This window comes from Pan troglodytes, chromosome 5 (assembly GCF_028858775.2).
Source record: "Pan troglodytes isolate AG18354 chromosome 5, NHGRI_mPanTro3-v2.0_pri, whole genome shotgun sequence".
Taxonomy (NCBI): domain Eukaryota; kingdom Metazoa; phylum Chordata; class Mammalia; order Primates; family Hominidae; genus Pan; species Pan troglodytes.
The window spans coordinates 87908997-87934376 of record NC_072403.2 but is presented as its reverse complement, the minus strand read 5'-3'; the positions used below and the strand labels follow the sequence as shown (position 1 = coordinate 87934376).

Below are 25380 nucleotides of genomic sequence, written 5' to 3'. Positions count from 1 at the left end.
AGACTTTTCTTTCTTGAGGGGTGTCTTAGTTCATTTGGGCTGCTATAACTAAATACCTCATGCTGGGTGATTATACACAAGTTTATTTCTCACAGTTCTGAAGTCATGGGAGTACAAAATCAAGGAGCTGACATTGTGTCTGATGAGGTGTCTGTTGAGGACCCACGTCTCACAGACGGCACCTTTTTACTTTGTCCTCCTGTGTTGGAAGAGACTAGCTAGCTCTCTGGAGTCTCTTTTATAAGAACGCTAATCCTAATCACGCCCCTCTCACCCCCAACCCACCAAAGGCCCAACCTCTTAATCATAATCTTGGGGGTTAGGATTTCAACATATACATTTTGGGAAGATACAAACATTCAGACCATAGCAAGGGATAACTTGCCATGGATAATTCCATTTTGAATCATTTCTTGATATTGTTTGAGCCTCTAAATTCAATTTTTTTTTAATAAGAAGTCTTGCTCTTGTCACCCAGGCTGGAGTGCAATGGCACAATCTCCGCTCACTACAACCTCCACCTTCCGGTTCAAGCGATTCTCTTGCCTCAGCCTCCCAAGTAGCTGGGATTACAGGCATGCACCACCACACCCCGCTAATTTTTTGTATTTTTAGTAGAGATGGGTTTTCGCCATGTTGGCCAGGCTAGTCTCGAACTCCTGACCTCAGATGATCTGCCCACCTCGGCCTCCCAAAGTGCTGGGATTACAAGCATGAGCCATCATGCCCGGCCTTGTTTGTTTTAATGTATCAGAAAAATTTTTCTCCTGTCATAGGTTTGAGGACTTTTCCTAATTCACTTGTTACGTTGTTGTCTTATTGAAGGACACAAATTACATAAATGTAGGCTTTCTTTTGTCTTTCTTCTACATTTTATCCTGTCCTCTATGATCAGTTTCTGAACTTTGTTCTTCTTCATATCATTTTTAATGATTTCTTAAAGCCTGTCAGTATTGACCTGACTCTCTTCAGTCAAATTGTTTTATTCCATTCTATGTTACTGTCACAAAATACCACAGACTGGGTAATTTATAAAGAAAATAAATGTATTGCTTACAGTTCTGGAGGCTGGAAAGTCCAAGGTCGAGGGTCCTGCATCTGGTGAGGGCCTTTGGGCTGCGTAATTTCATGATGGAAGGCAGAAGAGCAGGAGAGGGTGAGAGCAAGAAAGCGAGAGGGTCAAACTGGCTTTTATAACAACCCAATTGCATGATCATGGCATTAATTCATTCATGACATGGGAGTCCTCATGGCCTAATCATCTCTAAATACTGCCACAATAACAATTAAATTTCAACATGAGTCTTAGAGGGGACATTCAAATAACAGTACATATTTAGTCTATATTTTTAATAATGTTTTTTAATAAATAAAATAAGGACATCATTTAAAAATTCAAGTAGATTTCCACCCCCAGGAAGATGAAATGAATGTACTTTTCCTCCTAAGTGTATCTAAATACCCTGATATTATATACAAAACAAATATGAGAAGGCTCTGAAAGGTAAAGAGAAGAAGATGGACTAACTAGGAACCTTAGGGCCTAAAATATGACATGATAGTGAGTTTCCTGAGTTTTATTTTTGTCTCGTATATCCTAGACGGAACAAAGTCGTTGAATAAATAATGGCTCTGCAAAGGACACTGTTAGGAGGATGAGAAGAAAAGATACAGACTGGCGAAAATCTTTGCAAACATATATCTGGTAAAGAACAAGTGTGTGGCTGGGCGTGGTGGCTCATGCCTGTAATCCTAGCACTTTGGGAGGCCGAGGAGGGCAGATCACAAGGTCAGGAGATCGAGACCATCCTGGCTAACACGGTGAAACCCTGTCTCTACTAAAAATACAAAAAATTAGCTGGGCGTGATGGCAGGCGCCTGTAGTCCCGGCTACTCAGGAGGCTGAGGCAGGAGAATGGCGTGAACCCAGAGGCGGAGCTTGCAGTAAGCCGAGACCGCGCCACTGCACTCCAGCCTGAGCGACAGAGCGAGACTCCGTCTCAAAAAAAAAAAAAAAAAGAACAAGTATGTAGAAAATATAAACAATTCTCATAACAATTAAAAATTCCAGTAGAAAATGAGCAAAAGAATGGACATTTTACCAAATAGGGAGGGACATTTTACCTCATATACAGATGGTATATAAGCACATGAAAAGACGTTCAGATTTTTATTTATTAGGGAAGTCCAAATTAAAACCGCGATGAGATATCATTAACACTGATCAGAACAGCTAAAATTTAAAAAAAAAAAAAAAGTAACAACAAATGCTGGAAAATGCATTTGGATCTGTATCACTTATACATTGCTGGTGGTGGAAATGTAAAATAGTACAGCCTCTCTGTAAAATAGCTTGATAATTTCTCCAGAAATTTAACATACAGCTACCATGCAAGCTATTTCACTCTTGAGCATTTATTATAGAGAAAGAAAACATGCTCACATAAAAACCTGTGCATGCATATTTATAGCAGCTTTATGTTAAATAACCCAAAACTAGAAACAACCCAGATGTCCTTCAAGAGTAAATGGTTAAACCATCTGTGGTACATCTATATAATGTAATACTACTCAGCAATAAAAAGGAACAAATTATTGATACACACAATTTGGATGAATCTCCAGAGTTATACTGAGTAAGAAAGGCCAATCCCAAAAAGTTACATACTGTATTTTTCCATTTATATAACATCCTTGAAATGACAAAATTATAGAAATAAAAAACACATTAGTGGTTTCCAGATGTTAAGAAGGGTATGGGTGGGAGAGTAGAGGTGACTGTAAAAGGGCAACATGAAGGAATCCTTGTGATGATGGGAATTGTCCCTAGATTATCAATGTCAACATTGTTTGATATTATGCTATAGTTTTGCAGGATGTTATTAGGGGTAATGAGTATGCAAATTCTCTCTATATTATTTTTTCATTTTTTTCTGTCTTTTTTTTTTTTTTTTTTTTTTTGAGACTAGTCTCACTCTATCACCCAGACTGGAGTGCAGTGGCGCCATCTCAGCTCAGTGCAACGTCTGCCTCCTGGGTTCAAGCAATTCTTATGCCTCAGCCTCCTGAGTAGCTGGGATTACAGGCGCCCGCCACCACACCTGGCTAATCTTTGTATTTTTAGTAGAGATGGGGTTTCATCATGTTAGCCAGTCTGGTCTTGAACTCCTGACCTCAAGATCTGCCTGCCCCTGTCTCCCAAAGTGCTGAGATTACAGGCGTGAGCCACTGTGCCCAGCCTATTTTTTCTTTATGGAGATAAAATTTACATAACATAAAATTCACCATTTTAATCATTGTATGTAGACAATTCAGTGGTTTCTAATATGTTTACAATGTTATGCACTAATTCCAGAAATCTTTCATCATCTCCAAAAGAACCCCCATAACCAGAAAGCAGCCACTTCCCGATTAGCCTTCTCTTCGTGCTTTTGCAGAACTCTGAAGGTCAGACAGAGATGAGAATTTAATGCCCAGAACTATATGCATTCTTAGGTCCTTACTGAGCATGCATACAGCCCTGGGCATTAAAGTGGCCCTCTAGATTCCCCAAAATATGTCAGAGCTTTTGAAAGTGCTTTTTCCCCAAAGCATCTCATTCCCCAGCCTTTCCTCCCAAGTTTTTGCTTAGTCTATTGTGTGCCCAGCTGTTATCCATTGCCTCACACAGTAGCAATTAGTGCATTTGCCTGGGTGTTTTTGTCAAACTTTCCCCCAGGTAACCATTTTAGCATCAGGAGAGTTCCTAGTTAGGAAAGATAAAGGCCAGCCTTTTGAGTTGGTATTCCAGGGAGTCAGGTTGAAACAAATAATTAAAACTCTTTGTCAGTGAGGTCCATTCTGCTCCCTGGAGTACTGCTACTGGAAATGAGGGCTGTTATTTTCAAGGCTACCACTGAGCTGGGGAGTGCGGGATAAGAACAGGGTAAGTTAAAAATGCCACAAAGTTCACTGTTCTTACTGAGATTTAGCTGTTGTTCTTAATTAAGCATTCCCTTGTTTGCTGCAAGCTTTTGTTTAGTTTCCAGAATTCTGAAAAAGTCAATTCTGACACTTTTCACCAGCTTTTTATTGAAAGGACAGACTTCTAGAGTGTCTAACTCGGCAATTTTCACAGATGTTACTCTCTGTATTATTTCTTATAACTGCATTTGAATCTACAATTATCTCAAAATAAAAAGTTTAATTTTTTAAAGTCAAATCATATTAAAAAATCATGACAAATACCACATTTTACTATCTCACACCTCTTTACTGTGCAGTAACACTCACCAAAAACAATGCCTTTTAACTCAGTCCCTTTTAACTCAGCTGTTTTGTCTGACATTGATTTTTCCCCATATTTTTAAATAATATGCATTTTTGAGTCATCGTTTCATACATCACTTATTGACGTTCCATTATTGTAGGTAAAGAGTTAAGTTTCTTGCAATACCATCCCCTCTTTCTCTCTTCAACGTTCCCAATATAGTGATATTATATTATTAAATTAGTATTCAGTATTTATAGTAAATATTCTCAGCTGATCAATCTGCTGTGTTTCCTTTCTGTTTTCCTGGAGTTAATGTTTTCTGTGATTTTTTTTTTTTCCTGGAGACAGAGAGTCACTCTGTTGGCTAGGCTGGAGTACAGTGGGGCAATCTTGGCTCACCGCAGCCTCCGCCTCCCAGGTTCAAGTGATTCTCCTGCCTCAGCCTCCCAAGTAGCTGGGACTACAGGCACGTGCCACCACACCTGGCTAATTTTTGTATTTTTAGTAGAGTTGGGGTTTCACCATGTTGGCCGGGCTGGTCTCAAACTCCTGAATTCAGATGATCCACCTGCCTCAGCCTCCCATGGTGCTGGGGTTACAGGCGTGAGCCACTGCATCAGGCTTATTTATTATTATTATTCACTTAGTTGTCTTTGTACTTATTACTAATTCTTCTCAAACTTTCCATTGCAATTGTAATATACCACCTCTTTCTCTCTGGACAGCTACTCTCTAGGACTTTTGGACCGCTGTCTTCTGGGTCTTCCCTTTGCTACCTGTTTTGCTATCTTGGATTTTCCTTGGCCTTTCTCCCAGTTTGGATTCCTTGATCCCTTCTCCCTCTGGGTTTATTCTCCTGTTCTGTGGAACATTTCATCCAGTAGTTTTGTCAGGTTAAGAAATTTGGTACACACCTTTTATTTGTCAATTATGCCTTAATAAAGCTGGAAAATAAATTGTTGCTGGGCATGATGGGTCATGCCTCCCAACACTTTGGGAGGCTGAGGCAGGAGGATCATTTGAGCCCAGGAGTTTGAGACCAGCCTGGGTAACATCGAGAGACCCCCATTTCTACATAAAAAAAATTTTTTTTAATTGCTGGGTGTAGTGGTGCATGCACATGGTCCCAGCTACTCAAGACAATGAGGAGGAAGGAGTGCTTGAGACAGGGAGTTTAAGGCTGCAGTGAGCCGTGATCATGCCACTGCACTCCAGCCTGGGTGACAAAGTAAGAACCTGTCTCAAAAAAAAAAAAATGGCAAAGAAATCTTTTTAAAATTGGTACAATTGCAGAAGGCTTGGTGAAAGATGCATTCAATGTACCTGTCTCTTGAGATGAATCCAGTTTTTAACTGGTTGCATTTTACACCTGGGTTTTAACTGTGTATTTCAAAGTCCCCTTTACCAGTTCCTGGAGATTTCCCTTTCCCTGAACATTTTTCAGTATCCCATTTCTTTCTTTTTCTTGGTTTACTACCTCATTTTAGGTAAACACACGCTAAGAAAAGGTGCCTGGGAAAAAATTTTAAGACTGTGTGCTTGAAAATGTCTTTAGCCACCCTGACACTTGATTGATAGTATAGAATTCCATTGTGGCCATGCTGTTCTCCCAGCTAGCTGCTCCCTGAGCATGACAGGCATTCTTCTTCTTTTGGCCTCCTCACTTGCATTTGCTGCATGGCTAACTCATCTCCTTCAGGTCTATTCTCAAATATTATATTCTCAATGACAACTGTATAAAATTGGAAACCCTGTACTTCCATCCCCTTTTCTGCTTCATTTTATTTCCATAGCACTTATCACCACCTGGCGTACTATGTATTTTTCTTGGTATTGTTTTGGTTTTTGTTTTGTTTTTTGTCTTCCACCACTAGACAGTAAGCTCTTTGGGGCCAGAAATTTTGTCTTTGCTCACTTATATATTTTAGCACCTGGAATAATTCCTGGCACATACTAGGCTATCAATGTCTATTTGTTGAATGAGTGGATAGTTAACATTTTCTATCTCTATAATATTCCAAAAAGGAAGATAATAACTTTCTTGTTATTATAAATAAGAATGGATTTGTTTGATATAAAATTAAGAATTTGCTGGTCATGCCCCGTAAAGATATAAAGGAGTTGGATGGAATCTCTTCTTTTGAGAGTTTTTGACATGAATAAGCAACCACTTGATGCTTATGGTTCAGCATATATATGTGACCCTTTCTAGTAGCATTTAAAATAGCCTTTCATCTGTACTTGTTCCTCACACACTGTTCATCTTCTGCTTTGTCTTCTTCTGGCTACTAATGGGGCTTCTGGCATCTCCCACCCACATACCTCACTTTGGGCTTCAGATGGACCTGAGTTCATCTACTTTGGGTTGGACCATATCATTTGTGGCCTTGCCTTTGGACAGACCTCCAACCTAGAAAGTGACCACAATAGCTATGTACTCTACATTTGGCAGCTGGACTTAGAAATAATGGACTGCCACATACACATACATGTAAACACACTCCATACCCTCACAGACCCACGCACGCACTCTAGCATAACAGTTATTTTAAATCTTTTCATTTTGCATAGTTCAGAGTGAAATGAATGGCCTTGGCTTTTAGTGTTTGACTTTCCTATTGTAGTGCAAAAATACAATGTTGGACTGGTCTGTGTCACTACTATGTCTAATTTTTTCATATGAATTAGATGAAAACATGATTATTTAAAATACACTTACAAATAGTGATAAGGTTTGGATAATATTTTTTCCAAAGGAATTGACTATAACCTTAGAAGCTTCAATCTCAAAACAAAAGAGAGTAGGAGTCTTTTAAAATCACATTTAAATAGGGTTGCTGGACTCAGCAAAGAAAAATACAAGATGTCCAGTTAAATTTAAATTTCAGATTAAAAATAATAATTTTTAGTAAATGTATGTTCCAATGAGCATCATGTATTTTATCAAGCAACCCTATAATTAAATAGCAAATTGTTCCTTTAATGAAATAACTTGGTTAGGTTTATTGTGAATGTGAGGGATTAATATTAAGATGTCACAAAAAACATCTTTTTTTCGGCTGGCAAGATGGCCGAATAGGAACAGCTCTGGTCTGAAGCTCACAGCAAGATCAATGCAGAAGGCAGGTGATTTCTGAATTTCCAACTGAGGTACCCAACTCATCTCACTGGGACTGGTTAGACAGTGGGTGCAGCCCACGGAGGGTGAGCTGAAGCAGGGTGGGGTGGGGCATCACCTCACCCAGGAAGCACAAGAAGTTGGGCAACTACCACCCCTAGCAAAGGGAAGCCATGAGAGACTGTGCCGTGAGGAACGGTGCATTCCAGCCAGATACTACGCTTTTCCCATGGTCTTCACAACCCACAGACCAGGAGATTTCCTCAGGTGCCTACACCACCAGGGCCGTGGGTTTCAAGCACAAAACTGGGCAGCCGTTTGGGCAGACACTGAGCTAGCTGCAAGAGTTTGTTTTTCGTACCAAAGTGTTGCCTGGAATGCCAGCGAGAGGGAACTGTTCACTCCCCTGGAAAAGGGGCTGAAACCAGGGAACCAAGTGGTTTATCTCAGCAGATCCCACCCCCCATGGAGCCCAGCAAGCTAAGATCCACTGGCTTGAAATTCTCACTGCCAGCACAGCAGTCTGAAGTTGAACTGGGATGCTTGAGCTTGGTGAGGGGAAGGGAGTCCACCATTACTTAGGCATGAGTAGGCAGTTTTCCCCTCACAGCGGAAGCCACCAAGAAGTTCAAACTGGGCGGAGCACACTGCAGCTTGGCAAAGCTGCTGTAGCCAGATTGCCTCTCTGGATTCCTCCTCTCTGGGCAGGGCATCACTGAAAGAAAGGCAGCAGCCCCAGTCAGAGGCTTATAGATCAAACTCATATCTTCCTGGGACAGAGCACCTGGGGGAAGGAGCGGCTGTGGATGCAGCTTCAGCAGACTTAAACGTTTCTGCCTGCCGGCTCTGAAGAGAGCAGCAGATCTCCCAGTACAGCGCTTGAGCTCTGATAAGGGACAGACTGCCTCTTCAAGTGGGTCCCTGAACCCTGTGTCTCCTGACTGGGAGACACCTCCCAGCAGGGGTTGACAGACACCTCATACAGGAGAGCTCTGGCTGGCATCTGGAAGGTGCCTCTCTGGGATGGAGCTTCCAAAGGAAGAAATAGGCAGCAATCTTTGCTGTTCTGGTGATACCCAGGAAAACAGGGTCTACAGTGGACCTCCAGCAAACTCCAGCAGACCTGCAGCAAAGGGGCCTGACTGTTAAAAGGAAAACTAACAAACAGAAATGAATAGCATCAACAATAACAAAAAGGACATCCACACAAAAACCCCATCCGAATGTCACCAACATCAAAGACCAAAGGTAGATAAATCCACAAAGATGAGGAAAAACCAGTGCAAAAAAGGCTGAAAATTCCAAAAATCAGAATGCCTATTCTCTTCCAAAGGATCACAACTTGTCATCACCAAGAAAACAAAACTGGACGGAGAATGAGTTTGACAAATTGACATAAGAAGGCTTCAGAAGGTGGATAATAACAAACTCCTCCAAGCTAAAGGAGCATGTTCTAACCCAATGCAAGGAAGCTAAAAACCTTGAAAAAAGGTTAGAGGAATTGCTAACTAGAATAACCAGTTTAGAGAAGAACATAAATGACCTGATGGAGCCGGAAAAAACAGCACGAGAACTTCGTGAGGCATACACATTAATGGGCGAATCGATCAAGCGGAAGAAAGGATGTCAGAGGTTGAAGATCAACTCAATGAATAAAAGATTAGAGAAAAAAAATGAAAAGGAACAAACAAAGCCTCCAAGAAATATGGGACTATGTGAAAAGACCAAACCTACATTTGATTGGTGTACCTGGAAGTGATGCAGGGGGCGAATGGAACCAAGTTGGAAAATGCTCTTCAGGATATTATCCAGGAGAACTTCACCAACCTAGCAAGACAGGTCAACATTCGAATTCAGAAAATATAGAGAACACCACAAAGATACTCCTCGAGAAAAGCAACCCCAAGACACATAATCATCAGATTCACCAAAGTTGAAATGAAGGGGAAAATGTTAAGGGCAGCCAGAGAGAAAGGTTGGGTTACCCACAAAGGGAAGCCCATCAGATTAACAGCAGGTCTCTGCAGAAACCTACAAGCCAGAAGAGAGTGGGGACCAATATTCAACATTCTTAAAAGAATTTTCAACCCAGAATTTCATATCCAGCCAAACTAAGCTTCATAAGCGAAGAAGAAATAAAATCCTTTACAGACAAGCAAATATTGAGAGATTTTGTCACCACCAGGCCTCCTGAAGAAAGCAATAAATATGAAAAGGAACAACTGGTAACAGCCGCTGCAAAAACATACCAAATTGTAAAGACCATCGACACTACGAAGAAACTGCATCAACGAACGGGCAAAATAACCAGCTAACATCATAATGACAGGATCAAATTCACACATACCAATATTAACCTTAAATGTAAACAGGCTAAATGCCCCAATTAAAAGACACAGACTGACAGATTGGATAAAGATTCAAGACCCATTGGTGTGCTGTATTCAGGAGACCCATTTCACGTGCAAAGACACACATAGGCTCAAAATAAAGGGATAGGGGAATATTTACAAAGCAAATGGAAAGCAAAAACAAAGCAGAGGTTGCAATTCTAGTCTCTGATAAAACAGACTTTAAACCAACAAATATCAAAAGCCAAAGCAGGGCATTACATAATGGCAAAGAGATCAATGCAATAACGAGAGCTAACTATCCTAAATATATATGCACCCAACATAGGAGCAACCAGATTTATAGAGCAGGTTCTTAGGGGCCTACAAAGAGACTTAGACTCCCACACAATAATAATGGGAGACTTTAACACCCCACTATCTATATTAGACAGATCAACAAGACAAAACTAACAAGGCTATTCAGGACTTGAACTCAGCTCTGGGTCAAGCAGACCTAATAGACATCTACAGAACTCTCCACCCCAAGTCAACAGAATATACATTCTTCTCAGCACCACATAGCACTTATTCTAAAACTGACCACATAATTGGAAATAAAACACTCCTTAGCAAATGCAAAAGAACAGAAATCATAACAAACAGCCTCTCAGACCACAATGCAATCAACTTAGAACTCAGGATTAAGAAACTCACTCAACGGCTGGGCACAGTGGCTCATGCCTGTAATCCCAGCACTTTGGGAAGCCGAGGCGAGTGGATCACGAGGTCAGGAGTTCAAGACCAGTCAGGCCAAGATGGTGAAACCCCATCTCTACTAAAAATACAAAAATTTGCCAGGCATGGTGTCCAGCTCCTGTAATCTCAGCTACTCAGGAGGCTGAGGCAGGAGAATTGCTTAAACCCGGGAGGCAGAAGTTGCAGTGAGCTGAGATCATGCCACTGCACTCCAGCTTGGGTGACAGAGCAAGACTCCATCTCAAAAAATAAAAAAGAAAAAAAGAAACTCACTCAAAATGATACAACTACCTGGAAACTGCACAACCTGCTCCTTGAATGACTACTGGGTAAATAACAAAATTAAGGCAGAAATAAATAAGTTCTTTGAAACCAATGAGAACAAAGACACAATGTACCAGAATCTCTGGGACACAGGTAAAGCAGTGTTTCCAGGGAAATTTATACCACTAAATGCCCACCAAAGAAAGTGAGAAAGATCTAAAATTGACACCCTAACATCACAATTAAAACAATTAGAGAAGCAAGAGCAAACAAATTCAAAAGCTAGCAGAAAACAAGAAATAACTAAAATGAGAGCAGAAGTGAAGAAGATAGAGACATGAAAAGCACTTCAAAAAATCAATGAATACAGGAGCTTGTTTTTTGAAAAGATTAACAAAATAGACCGCTAACCAGACTACTAAAGAAGAAAAGAGAGGAGCATCAAATAGACAGAGTAAAAAATGCTAAAGGGGATATCATCACTGATCCCACAGAAATACAGACTACCATCAGAGCATACTATAAACACCTCTACGCAAGTAAAGTAGAAAATCTAGACAAAATGGATAAATTCCTGGACACATACACCCTCCCAAGACTAAACCAGGAAGAAGTTGAATCCTTGAATAGACCAATAACAAGTTCTGAAATTGAGGCAGTAATTAATAACCTACCAAGAAGAAAAGCCCAGGACCGGATGGATTCACAACCAAATTCTACCAGAGGTACAAAGAGGAGCTGGTACCATTCCTTCTGAAACTATTCCAAACAATAGAAAAAGAGGGCATCCTCCCTAATTCATTTTATGAGGCTAGCATCATCCTGATATCAAAACCTGGCAGAGACACAACAAAAAAAAATTTCAGGCCAATATCCCTGATGAACATTGATGCAAAAATCCTCAATAAAATCCGGGCAAACTGAATCCAGCAGCACATCAAAAAGCTCATCCACCACGATCAAGTCAGCTCCATCCCTGGGATGCAAGGCTGGTTCAACATACGCAAATCAATAAACGTATCCCATCACATAAACAGAACCAATGACAAAAGCTACATGATTATCCCAATAGATGCAGAAAATGCCTTCAATAAAATTCAACAGCCCTTCATGCTAAAAACTTTCAATAAACTAGGTGTTAATGGAACCTATCTCAAAATAATAAGAGCTATTAATGACAAACCCACAGCCAATATCACACTGAATGGGAAAGATGGAAGCATTCCCTTTGAAAACTGGCACAAGATGAGGATGCCCCCTCTCACCACTCCTATTCAACATAGTGTTGGAAGTTCTGGCCAGGGCAATCAGGCAAGAGAAAAAAATAAAGGGTATTCAAATAGGAAGAGAGGAAGTCGAATTGTCTCTGTTTGCAGATAACATGATTATATATTTAGAAAACCCCATCATCCCAGCCCAAAATCTCCTTAAGCTGATAAGTCTCAGGATACAAAATCAATGTGCAAAAATCACAAGTATTTCTACACACCAATAATAGACAAACAGAGAGCCAAAGCATGAGTGAACTCCCATTCACAACTGCTACAAAGAGAATAAAATACCTAGGAATACAATTTACAAAGGATGTGGAGGACCTCTTCAAGGTGAACTATAAACCACTGCTCAAGGAAATAAAAGAGGATACAAACAAACGGAAAAACATTCCATTCTCATGGATAGGAAGAATCAAGATCTTGAAAATGTCCATACTGCCCAAAGTAATTTATAGATTAAATGCTATCCCCATAAAGCTACTGTTGACTTTCTTCACAGAATTAGAAAAAAACACTTTAAATTTCATATGAGACCAAAAAAGAGCCTGTATGGCTAAGATAATTCTAAGCAAAAAGAACAAAGCTGGAAGCATCATGCTACCTGACTTCAAACTATACTACAAGCCTACAGTAACAAAAACAGGATGGTACTGGTACCAGAACAGATACATAGACCAATGGAACAGAACAGAGGCCTCAGAAATAATGCCACACGTCTACAATCATCTGATCTTTGACAAACTTGACAAAAGCAAGCAATGGGAAAATGATTCCCTATTTAATAAATGCTGTTGGGAAAACTGGCTAGCCATATGCAGAAGACTGAAACTGGACCCCTTTTTATACCTTATACAAAAATTAACTCACGATGGATTACAGACTTAAATGTAAGAACTAAAACCTTAAAAACCCTAGAAGAAAACCTAGGCAATACCATTCAGGACATAGGCATGGGCAAAGACTTCGTGACTAATTCACCCAAAGCAATCTCAACAAAAGCCAAAATTGACAAATGGGATCTAATTAAACTAAGGAGCTTCTGCACAGCAAAAGAAACTATCATCAGAGTGAACAGGCAACCTATAGAATGGGAAAAAATTTTGGCAATCTATCCATCTAACAAAGGACTAATATCAAGAATCTACAAGAAACTTAAACAAATTTACAAGGAAAAAACAAACAACCCCATCAAAAAGTGGGCAAAGGATGTGAACAGACACTTCTGAAAAGGAGACATTTATGTGGCCAACAAACATATGAAAAAAAGCTCATCATCACTGGTCATTAGAGAAATGCAAATCAAAACCACAATGAGATACCATCTCACACCAGTTAGAATGAAGATCATTAAAAAGTCAGGAAACAACAGATGCTGCAGAGGATGTGGAGAAATAGGAACACTTTTACACTATTGGTGGGAGTGTAAATCAGTTCAACCATTGTGGAAGACAGTTTGGCGATTCCTCAAGGATCTAGAATCAGAAATACCATTTTTCCCAGCAATCCCATTACTGGGTATATACCCAAAGGATTATAAATTATTCTACTATAAAGACATGTGCACAGGTATATTTATTGTGGCAATGTTCACAATAGCAAAGACTTGGAACCAACTCAAATGCCCATCAATGATAGACTGGATAAATAAAATGTAGCACATATATACCATGGAATACTATGCAGCCATAACAAAGGATGAGTTCATGTCCTTTGCAGGGTCATGGATGAAGCTAGAAACCATCATTCTTAGCAAACTAACACAAGAACAGAAAACCAAACACCGCATGTTCTCACTCATAAGTAGGAGATGAACAATGAGAACACATGGACACAGGGAGGGGAACATCACACACCAGGGCCTGTCATGGGGTGGGGGATTAGGGGAGGAATAGCATTAGCAGAAATACCTATTGTAGATGACTGGTTGATGGGTGCAGCAAACCACCATGACACAGTTATACCTATGTAACAAACCTGCACGTTCTGCATATGTATCCCAGAACTTAAAGTATAATAAAAATATAAATAAATAATAAAAAGGGAAAAAAAGGATGAGTTCATGTTATTTGCCGGGACATGGATGAAGCTGGAAGCCATCATTCTCAGCAAACTAACACAGGAACAGCAACCCAAACACTACATGTTCTCACTCATAAGTGGGAGTTGAACAATGAGAGCCCATGGAGGGGAACATCACACACCTGTCACACAGTAGGGGAGGGATAGGGGAGGTATAACATTAGGGGAAATAGCTAATATAGATGATGTGTTGATGAATGCAGCAAACCACCATGGCACATGTATACCTGTGTAACACACCTACATGTTCTGCACATGTATCCTCAAAGTATAAAATTAAAAAAGATGTCACAAAGGGAAATGGCCAGAAATTTATTTTTGTTGATCGATGACATAATGTAGAAGCCTATTTTAAACAGGTTAAAGTCTACATAGTAAGAAAGGTGTGAGTAATGAAATGCTGGCGAAAGAGCAAAATGAAGATATCTATCATTGTGCTTCTTGCCAACTCTTATCACCCGCAGGAGCAGAGATCACATCATAAGAACACAGATTCAAATGCATTTCCCATGACACAAAAAAAGTCAAATCAAATCCTTTCAATTTATCATCCCAGATCTGTTTGTGGATATTTTAGTCAACTCAGACTTCCATAATGAAATATCATGGACTGGATGTCTTAAACAATAGAAATATATTTCTCACGGTTCTCATGACCAAGAAATGCCAGATCAAGGTGCTTGCAGATTTTATTCCTGACAAGGGCTCTCCTCCTGGTTTGGAGTTTGTTGCCTTCTTGCTATATTCTCACGTGGCAGAAAGAGAGATCATCTCTCGAGTCTCTTCTTACAAGACCAGTAATTCCATTCATGAGGACTCCACCCTCATGACCTAATTACCTCCCAGAGACCCATGTCCAAATATCATCACATTGGGGATTAGAGCCCGAACATACAAGTTTTGCATGGACACAAACATTCAGCCCATAGCAATGGAGATTTTAATAAAACTTTAAGTGTATCTCCAGAGAGATCTTAGATATTAGGTAACATTATTTCTCACAATTGAGTGAATTATGAGTAGACACACGCAGGTACCCTCCCCAGATGAGAGAAAAGAGGGTGCTTCTCTGAAATCTGGCATAACTCACCAACACAGGTTTTATTTTAAGAAAGTAATAAAACTAATATGATTCCAACTTTCAGAGCTGTTTATCACTTGGAGTTTCGGTTTTAGTAATTTCACCGTAGTAAATTAGCTGACTGAGAGTCCAGAGATTATATCTGCATCCAGACAGTCCATTTATCATGCTTAGCATTTGGATTTCAACAGAGCTTTCCTGCATATTTGCCAAAAGGCCACTGAAGAAATCACAAAAAGCTCCCTGTTTTGTTCACTTAATGCCTTAAATATCATCAGTGGCTCTGGATTTAGGTTTATTGGAATATTTTAATAATTCAACAATCTGTTTATCTGAAAGTTCCCACCACTTTCTTAGTTTAGAAATATTTATTTTCATTTTGTACCAAAAAAGGGGTAGGTTTTGATAGTTCAATGTGTACTTACCCAAGGTAGCAATGCAAAATGGTGGTAGAAATTGTCAGAGTGTAATAATGTAACTGTGGCAAAGGTTTTTTACTGTATTTTATTATTATTATTATTATTTTGAGACAGAGTCTCACTCTGTCACCCAGGCTGGAATGCAGTGGCATGATCTTGGCTCACTGCTATCTCTGCCTCCCAAGTTCAAGAGATTCTTGGGCCTCAGCCACCTGAGTAGCTGGAATTACAGGCGTGTACTACTACACCCAGCTAATTGAGAGGTTTTAAATATTAATAAACAGCAAGTTGTATGGTCAATGTAACAGTCAAATTATATGTTCACCAATACCTTTATACTCCCAGTATCATTTTGCAAATTGACAAGCTATTCAATTAGATTACTCAATTTTGGAAAAGCATAATTTAAATTTTAAGTGGTAAAAATACCAAAACATCATTATTGTAACCAAAAAAATCCAATTGCATAAAATGCAGACTTGCATTATTGGAAAGTGAATAAAATTTCTGGGTCAAAACTGCACACCTAGTTGTCTGGGAGTTCTATACGGGGATGAGGGATCTAAATCTGTTCCAATGCCAGCTGCAGTTTGGCACCAATTGGTGACTTAGTCAGTTTGTACTACTTGGTTCCCAAGTGTATCGTGTCTGACTAGGCAGTAATTCCAGAAATTCTAGTTAACAGGTGCTCTTTTAGTCCCATATATCAAGAACTACTGGGCCTGAATAAAATGGGTACAGGGATCCACTCTTTGTCTCCCTAGGTTGGGACATAGTGCTGCCTGCCCTTTCTGTTCCAATTTCTCTTCTTTAAAAAAAAAAAATGACTATTGAAATGATCTACGCAAATGCTATGTATTTTCTTAAGTTAAGCTTAATTTTGGATTTTCTTTTTTTCACTTTCTATTCTTTGGGGAATACTTGGACATAATGAAGTTGTACTTCCTCCACAGACACTTCTTGGTCTCCACCTGCTATGGCCTCTACCTCCCTGTCAGAAGCTCTACCTTTCTTTACGGCATCAAGCATCTTCTCTCTGACTGATCAAGGCACCACAGATACAATGGCCACTGACCAGACAATGCTAGTACCAGGGCTCACCATCCCCACCAGTGATTATTCTGCAATCAGCCAACTGGCTCTGGGAATTTCACATCCACCTGCATCTTCAGATGACAGCCGATCAAGTGCAGGCGGCGAAGATATGGTCAGAGACCTAGATGAAATGGATCTGTCTGACACTCCTGCCCCATCTGAGGTACCAGAGCTCAGCGAATATGTTTCTGTCCCAGATCATTTCTTGGAGGATACCACTCCTGTCTCTGCTTTACAGTATATCACCACTAGTTCTATGACCATTGCCCCTAAGGGCCGAGAGCTGGTAGTGTTCTTCAGTCTGCGTGTTGCTAACATGGCCTTCTCCAACGACCTGTTCAACAAGAGCTCTCTGGAGTACCGAGCTCTGGAGCAACAATTCACACAGCTGGTGAGTGGGCACTGCTCACAATTCCCAATTCTTTGTCTCTTCTTTCTTTGTTGTTGTTATTTTATAATATAATTATTGGCTGTCTTGAGCAATTAGTGTTAGTAGAAACAAACCGCCAAGCCAGCTGTTGCTGAAGACATTCAACTAGAATTTTGAGATGAATTCGGATCCAACTGGGGAAGTGAGTTCTGTGATAGACAAATGGGAAGACACCGCCACCCAATCTGTGGGAACAAATTTGTTCTTAAATTCTTTTCATTGTAATTCTCCCTAACTTAGTTAATCCAGGAATAATACATAACACTCAAGCACTGAACATGGAATCTAAAAATAGAGTGAACATTTTCTAAATTATATCAATCTCATGAAAGGGTACAAAGTTAGAATGGTCCAGCACAGATGAGGCTGAGAGTTCAGGAGTAAGGGTTCCTTTCTTAGTTCCCCTTAAGTTCTTGTAAACCTAAAAAATGACTAAGTGGTTTATCATTCCTGGTCCCTAACAAAGAAAGTGAAAAGATAATTATTATGACATATATCTTTGATAATAAGATACTCCCAAACTCATGTTTATTTTGTTTCTACATATACAATAAGAAATACATATACAATAAGAAATGTTGAACTATGTAATACCTCTACACATTCATGGCTAATTAAAATAAATTGTACATATCACACAGATGGCAGAATGTCTGACAATAAATAAAAAATGTTATACTTCATATAAGTTAAATTATTACACAAATTAAAATCCACATGAAACCCAATTTCTCAAGTGAACATTTGCTTTAAAGTAAGACTTTATCTGGGCTATCTCCCCACCCCACACCATTTATAATGAGGTGAGTAGATATTGGGAGAGTCTCAGGGAACAGAGTCCCAGTGAACCTGTTACAGAAAAGGGGTCCTAGTCCAGACCCCAAGAGAGGGTTCTTGGATCTCACGTAAGAAAGAATTCAGGGCAAGTCCACAGTGCAAAGTGAAAGCAAGTTTATTAAGAAAGTAAAGGAATAAAAGAATGGCTACTCCATAGACAGAGCAGCCCCGAGGGCTGCTGGTTGCCCATTTTTATGGTTATTTCTTGATGCTATGCTAAACAAAGGGTGGATTATTCATGCCTCCCCTTTTTAGACCATATAGGGTAACTTCCTGACATTGCCATGGCATTTGTAAACTGTCATGGTGCCGATGGGAATGTAGTAGTGAGGACGACCAGAGGTCACTCTCATGGCCATCTTGGTTTTGGTAGGATTTAGCCAGCTTCTTCACTGCAACTTCTTTTATCAGTAAGGCCTTTATGACCTGTGTCTTGTGCTGACTTCCTTTCTCATCCTGTGACTTAACTGTCTAGGAATGCAGCCCAGTAGGTTTCAGCCTCATTTTACCCAGCTCCTATTCAAGATGGAGTTGTGCTGGTTCACCTGCCTCTGACAAACTAACCATGGTATGTTAATTAGGGTTCATGCTAAGCTGCCATAATGAAGAGGTAAGAATATAGTGACTTTCATTCAATACAAGTTTATTTCTCTTTCACTTGATGGGTAGGACAGCTTAGCTCTACGATGTCATTCAGGGACCCACACTTCTTCCATCCTATAGCTCTGCCAACACCACGGGCATTTCCTCATTCACGTGGTCAAAGCTGGGTCATTGGTACATCCCTGTTTCCACTTGTGAGAAGCAGAGAGGAAGCTGAGGGAAAGCAATTTTCTCCTAAGCAAAAGACACCAAAGATGCCCACATCATATTAGTGGGAACTAGTCACATGGCCATCCTTGCCGCAAGGGAGGCTGGAAAATGTGCTTTCTAGATCAGCAGCCTCTTTCTATGAGAAATAGGAAAATGGATTTGGGAGAAGCAGCACCTAGCTATCTGCACAGTAGGTGAAGACAGGGAATCTCTACCCCAGGCCAAAGCAATGCTAAGACACCAAGAATGAGGCTAGTCAAGTAAGTTCTGTCCTCATCAGGGGACAGTAACTTGAAAAGGGAAGTACCACGATTTGTTTAAAATTTCATTTTACTCACACAAAAACCTTGTGAGGGAAGTAACAGAATGTGGGACTGGGTCAGAGTCAAAATTGTGGTGGGGTGGGGACAAGGGCAAATAAAAAGGAGGTGTGGGTCACGCCTAGGAGGTCGGTGCTTGCATCTCTATGCTTTCTGGGTTCACAGTACAATTCACGAATGAGGAGGCTCACTTTCAGAGCCAAGGACAAGGTGAACATCACTGAGTTTCAACCATTTCTGAAAAATGATCTCTAGGATGGCGTGGCTCACAGGAGGCAGATGTGGGAACCTGAAACACAATGCCATGGAGCATACTGTTGAGATTATGATAGTTTGGAAACGGCTCGCTGGGAGCCACTTTTTGTTCTTCCTCACAATTCAGATAAGGGCCCTGAGGTACAACACAGTGGTTACAGGGCTTGATAAAGGTCACATGGCTAGTTAGGGACAGTTCTAGGACTGGCACCCAAGTCTCCTAACTGCCAGTTTCCTGCTGTTTCCACTACACCACATTTGTGTTGGCCGGGAAACATTTACTGCATAGAGAGACATGCTGATGTTTAAGCTGTTGTTTATTTTAATAGGTCATTTCAAATTGGCTGCATCCAAATAGATGTCCCATTTACATAGACACAGGTCAGTCTGCTCCTGGGCTCAGTTTGGAACATATTTTTATTTACTTGGGTTTTTTTTTTTTTTTAATAACTGAACTTGGCATTCCTGCTTTGCTAATAGCATTGGCTCAGGTTTTTAAAAATCATCTGTTCTCACAATTCACCATGAAAAAAATCACAGCCATCCATCTCAATACACAGATAGAAAGGTGGGAATATGGGACTAATCACTGCAAATCAGCCATTAAGTAGTGGCATTCTGGTCTCACATTAAATCCAAAAACAAAAACCAAAATAATAAAAAGGAACTAAAATATATGTCTCAGTTAATGAAAAGTGAGTGTAAGTGGAATTAGCAGCAGCTGAGCACTTAGAACACAGTTAAGAGGAAACCATCTTTTATTTTGCAGCTGGTTCCATATCTACGATCCAATCTTACAGGATTTAAGCAACTTGAAATACTTAACTTCAGAAACGGGAGTGTGATTGTGAATAGCAAAATGAAGTTTGCTAAGTCAGTGCCGTATAACCTCACCAAGGCTGTGCACGGGGTCTTGGAGGATTTTCGTTCTGCTGCAGCCCAACAACTCCATCTGGAAATAGACAGCTACTCTCTCAACATTGAACCAGGTAAAAGAATCCAACCCAGAAAGTGGTAGAGATGTTTTGTTCATTTTTTAAATTTCGTTCTGTTTTTAAGCACACGTTTCAATCTTTAGGCCACAAAAATCAAACTGAAATGATACCAGATGAAATAACCTTTTGGAAGCTATGGAGCACATCATTAGAAAGGTAGAGTCCAAAGACATGCAAGTTAACATTTTCCTGTATCAAAAAGCAATGAACAAGCACACTTCTTGTTGCACAATCTGAGAGCTTTAATTTTAAGTTTAATCAGAACAAAACTTTTGCTGTGTTTAAGAGTTTTTTTTTAATTTAGCCCACAGCCAAGCTAATTTACATTCTGCTAGAAGTCAAAAGCACTTTCTCAGTGCTCTGCAACAACCTCGGGGCTTCCTACTAAGCAATCTTTCAATCACAATTCATTATCAGAATAGCTACTTCATCATGTAATTCAGGATCAGAGACAGCATTCTAAGGAAAGAAAAATAATCATTAGATAAAAATTCAAACTTGGAGAAAGTCACTTCACCATCAACAAAAAAAAAGAAGAAAATAAATTTGCTTTTTGGTTGTATACTACAGATCAGCTTCCATGTGAAGATTAAAGCAAAGAGTTAGACAAGGAGAAAACTTTTAAAGACATGGGAGCTTAGCCCAAAGCCACACAAGAGAAAGCAAACATTTGCTCTGATAATAAAGCAAAGTGTGTGCACCATTGTAACCAGCTGTGACCAAATTGGGAACTGTTTTTACCATTAGTTTCAAAATTCTGTTTTCTAACCAATTGAAAGAAGTCCTTTATTCCCTGGGGTAAAAGGCAGGGAGGGCTCCTGATTTCTGCCAAAGCTACCTCCCAGTCAAATTCAAAACAAAGCTTCCTAATTGGCTATGAATTAGTGGAGTGAATCTTTAACACCCTCTCTGGCTCTCTGTGGACTAACAACGAAAGCAGAAGGAAGAGGCCGAGGGCAAAATGCAAACCAAAAAGGCTCAGTGGGAGACATTTATATTTGATAGAGCAGTGCTTTGAGCAACTTTAAGCAAATTGCCTCCGTACCTTAGTAAACAGGATCCTTAAAAAGACAGACCGCCTGTAGGCATTGAGCCTGGGAGCACTTACTTCCAAACAGGAGCAGCTGAGTAAGCCCTGTGGATCCCCTAAGAAATCAAACACCTCCTAAATGCCAGTAAGACACTGCCTCTTCCCCGGAAAACTACTTCAGAACTGAAAAGGAACCAGGGGTCTTTGCCAGTTAGGATCAGAAGGCTAATTTCTTCAGCCAATTGATTAAGCTAGCAGGACTTGGAAAGCATTGAAGAAGTCATAGCACAATCCCCTGTCTTCCTTCCTCCCTCAGGGAGCTGACAGCTTACTTAGGGACCCATCCACCAGCACAAGAAGGTCAACGTGAGGAGCCAAGTTGAGGCAAGGGATAACCCAGGTGTGCGGCTGTAGGGAGCAGCTTCTCAATGTAGATGCCACTTAAGTAGTGTCTTAGAAAGAGGGTGGGAAGCTGTGAGTGCACTGCCAGGGCTGTATAAGGGACACTGTTGATATTGGAAGCAAGCACAGCATAGTAATGGTCTTGGGGATCCCCAGCCCTAAATGTTGAATCTTGTGTGGTAACTGCAGCACTCAATTTCTGCAAATGGAAAATGGAGAAATTTTGGCCGGGTGTGGTGGCTCACACCCATAATCCCAGCACTTTGGGAGGCCAAGGCAGGTGGATCACTTGAGGTCAGGAGTTCGAAATCAGCCTGGCCAAAATGGCAAAACCCTGTCTCTACTAAAAATACAAAAATAAGCCTGGCATGGTGGTGGGCACCTGTAATCCCAGCTATTCGGGAGGCTGATGCAGGAGAATCGCTTGAACCCGGAAGGCAGAGGTTGCAGTGAGATAAAATTGCCCCCACTGCACTCCAGCCTGGGCAACAGAGAGACTCCTCTCCAAAAAAAAAAAAGAAAAAAAAAAAAGAGAAGAAAAGAAAATGGAGATGGTAACATTATGAGAACTAACTGAAAGAATATTTACAATACTTAATATAGCACTTGACAAATTCTAGTTACTTAATAAACATTAGTAGTTACTATTGCAACATTGTCATAATTAACTTGACTATCAATTTGTGACCTGCTTAAGGTACCAGCAAAAACAGTAAAAAGTAGCGTGACAAGGTATTTGTGGAGGGGGTGGAACTGAAATTATTTTCACTAATTTCTTGTGAATAGTTCTGCTATGCAGCTTTTCTTCCAAGAAGCCAAAGGTGGTAAGCATGAGATGGTGCTAATGTCAGTTTCACTCCCAGCAGAGTCACATTTATGCTGAGCTACCTAAGAATACCTCCAGCCTACTCAGTGAACTATGGCATACATGCCCAATTCTTATTTTTAGTGGTGGAAAAGTAGGGGAAAGCCAGTGCCTGCTGGACAACCTGGGAAATTACTTGCTTGCTTTCCAGAGGTAGTTCAACCCTGAGCCTGCACCAGCTCAAATACTTTTGAAGAAATTAACATGTAAAGCCAGGAGAAGCAGTGAATCTGAATGAAAGCTGTTGAATGTTGAATGACTACACATGGTAACTACAAGGGAGATAATTTGCAAAAGCCACTGAATGTTACACTAAGCACTTCGGTGAACTTATAGTTCATACTCTATTCCTTACCAGATACCTGGAGAGTGACAAAATCTAAATTTTATATACATTGAAAACTCATAAAATAATAACTCTATGCAAGAGGCCTGCCAAAAATTGGCTATGTTGCACCAGTTAGGACATAGTGATGCTTGTCTTAAGTGATGCTTAGAACATCATTAAGCATCAACCAAATGATGATGGTTCAATCAAAGTGTTTGAGGACAGCAGAATTAGTAAGTCAAATATGGATTTTATAAGTTAAAAATAATCAATGAACTGTATGGATTCATCTATGTAAATCCAAATGGGTAAATCCAATATCCAGCATGGTTCCTAATTATACTACGCTATGCATAGCTAGAAGCCACTGTGCTAAACCGCCCTCAAAGGTTTTCCTTCCAGTCAACAGTGAGGGGAAGGAGGAAGGTACCAGCAGGCAGGGAGGAGCAGGCAAGGAATAGAGGGGGGCACAGGGAATAGTCACTGACTCTGTGGGCTCCTTCATGCACAGCTGGGGATTCTGGTTTAGATATTTCACCAAAGGCGAAGGCTGGGTTCACCCATGTAATCAGGAAGTGGGCACTGGACTGATGATCAGGACATTGACCATCTTCTACATGCTTAATCCAAAACAGCATTCATCCACCACCATATAACATGCTAATGCATGAAAATCCATCCCTGCCCAAAGGAATTTGCACTGTAGTAGAAAAGGGACATCTTAGAACTATGCTGGGATCAAAACTACATCTTTTTCATTCCAAAAGACTTTTTAAGGACAAGTTTCTTTTGTGCCAGACTTCCTACAAATTCCTGTGGGCTTGAGCATCACTAAGGGATGGTCCCATAATGAAGAGAGCACTGAGTTTTCTTTAAGTCTCATTTGTTAAGCCTGAACAGAAGAGAGAATGTAGGAGTAGAAATAAATGAAAAGAACTCTAGTCCCTCCAGGCTGGTCAATGAGACAGCCTTTGGCCGGGGATAGCAAGAACTAAGCAGCCAGCTGCAGCCACTAAGGTCCAGGGCTGGGGAGATGGAATACCAGCTGTCTTTGTCTGTTTGTATTGCTATAAAGGAATACCTGAGGCTGGATAATTTGTAAAGAAAAGAGTTGGCTCATCTTTCCGCAGGCACCAGCATCTGCTTCTGGTGAGGGCCTGAGGCTGTTTCCACTCATGGCAAAAGGCAAAGGGGAGCCAGCATGTGCAGAAATCACACAGTAAGAGAGGAAGCAGAGGAGAGGGCGATGCCAGGCTCTTTTTAACAACCCAGTGCTGGTGGGAGCTCACAGAGTAAGAACTCACCCCTCCCTCCCAGGGAGGACATTAATCTACTCATATCATGAGAGATCTGCCCCTACGACACAAACACCTCCCATTAGGCCCACACTTCCAGCATTGGAGATCAGATTTTTAATATGAGATTCAGAGGGGACCACTAACCATGCAGGGCACACAGCAGTACGAGCTACCATTGGAGGGTGAGGCTGCTGAAGAGGAGGAGATAGCGACCCCAAAGCATGTGGTAGTCAGGTGCACAAACACAGATTCACAAACACCACCCTCACTCACACCTCCTTTTTCCATTCAAACCCTTGTTCCAATCCAGGGAGGAGACAGTACTAAAACCCAAAAATTCTCACCACCATTGCTTTTGAATAGAGTTAATTAACTTCTTAATTCTATGAATCTGCGTATCTTATAAAACTTTGTGAACATGATATTTAAAATACTGTTCTAAAAAAAAAGCCTGTACAGTTACAGAAAACTGTTTCTAGCATCAGTACTCCTATACAATTTTAGTCTGGGGAAATACATACAAAATTATTATAAGAGAAATGCATATCTAAATTTTAAAACACATTAACGGAAAATGTGCAGATGATTTTCAATCATTTTCTTCCTCTTTTTTAAATCTAGCAATATGACAGCTATTTTGCTCCTAGTTTTTCAGTGCGATTGGCTGATCCAAATTTTCTCCTTTTGGTGGGATATTTGCGTGTAAGCCATCATGGTGACTGATGGGTGAGCTGATTAAAATGTCCCTAGTACAACCAACCAGTGCAACCAGCAGATCGTGCTGTCTCTCAGGACCCTGGATCCGGAGTGAAGATAATTACTTCAGATTCCTAGAAAACAAGGACTCAAATTCCAATTTACACAGCTCTTGGCTCTATTGCTGGTGTGGACTTTTCAGTTACGGAAGGCTTGGGCTGATACACAACAGTGCCCATCCTCCAGCATGTAGTAAGCGAGACCCAAGAGAAAATGATGCTCAAAATCCCTGATGATAACAGAAGGTCACTTAAGCAAATACAGGAACGGCCCTGATTCAGGTTTTGATCTTTCAAGTATTTACTTGAACTCAATGATGATGGTCCAATCTGCTGAGAAAATTCTCCTTGAAAGAGAATTAAAAGGGAGAAATCTTTGAC

At 40.5% G+C, this 25380-nt stretch overlaps 1 protein-coding gene across 1 annotated transcript in view; it reads left to right on the top strand.

The window, feature by feature from the left end:
* The window catches only part of IMPG1 (interphotoreceptor matrix proteoglycan 1), a 128988-nt gene that overhangs the window by 81812 nt on the left and 21796 nt on the right, over positions 1 to 25380 (top strand). Inside the window, exons 13-14 of the mRNA XM_009451658.4 lie at positions 16530 to 17062; positions 20096 to 20315. Of these exons, the coding sequence (XP_009449933.3) occupies positions 16530 to 17062; positions 20096 to 20315 (753 nt within the window). The remainder of the gene's footprint in view (positions 1 to 16529; positions 17063 to 20095; positions 20316 to 25380) is intronic.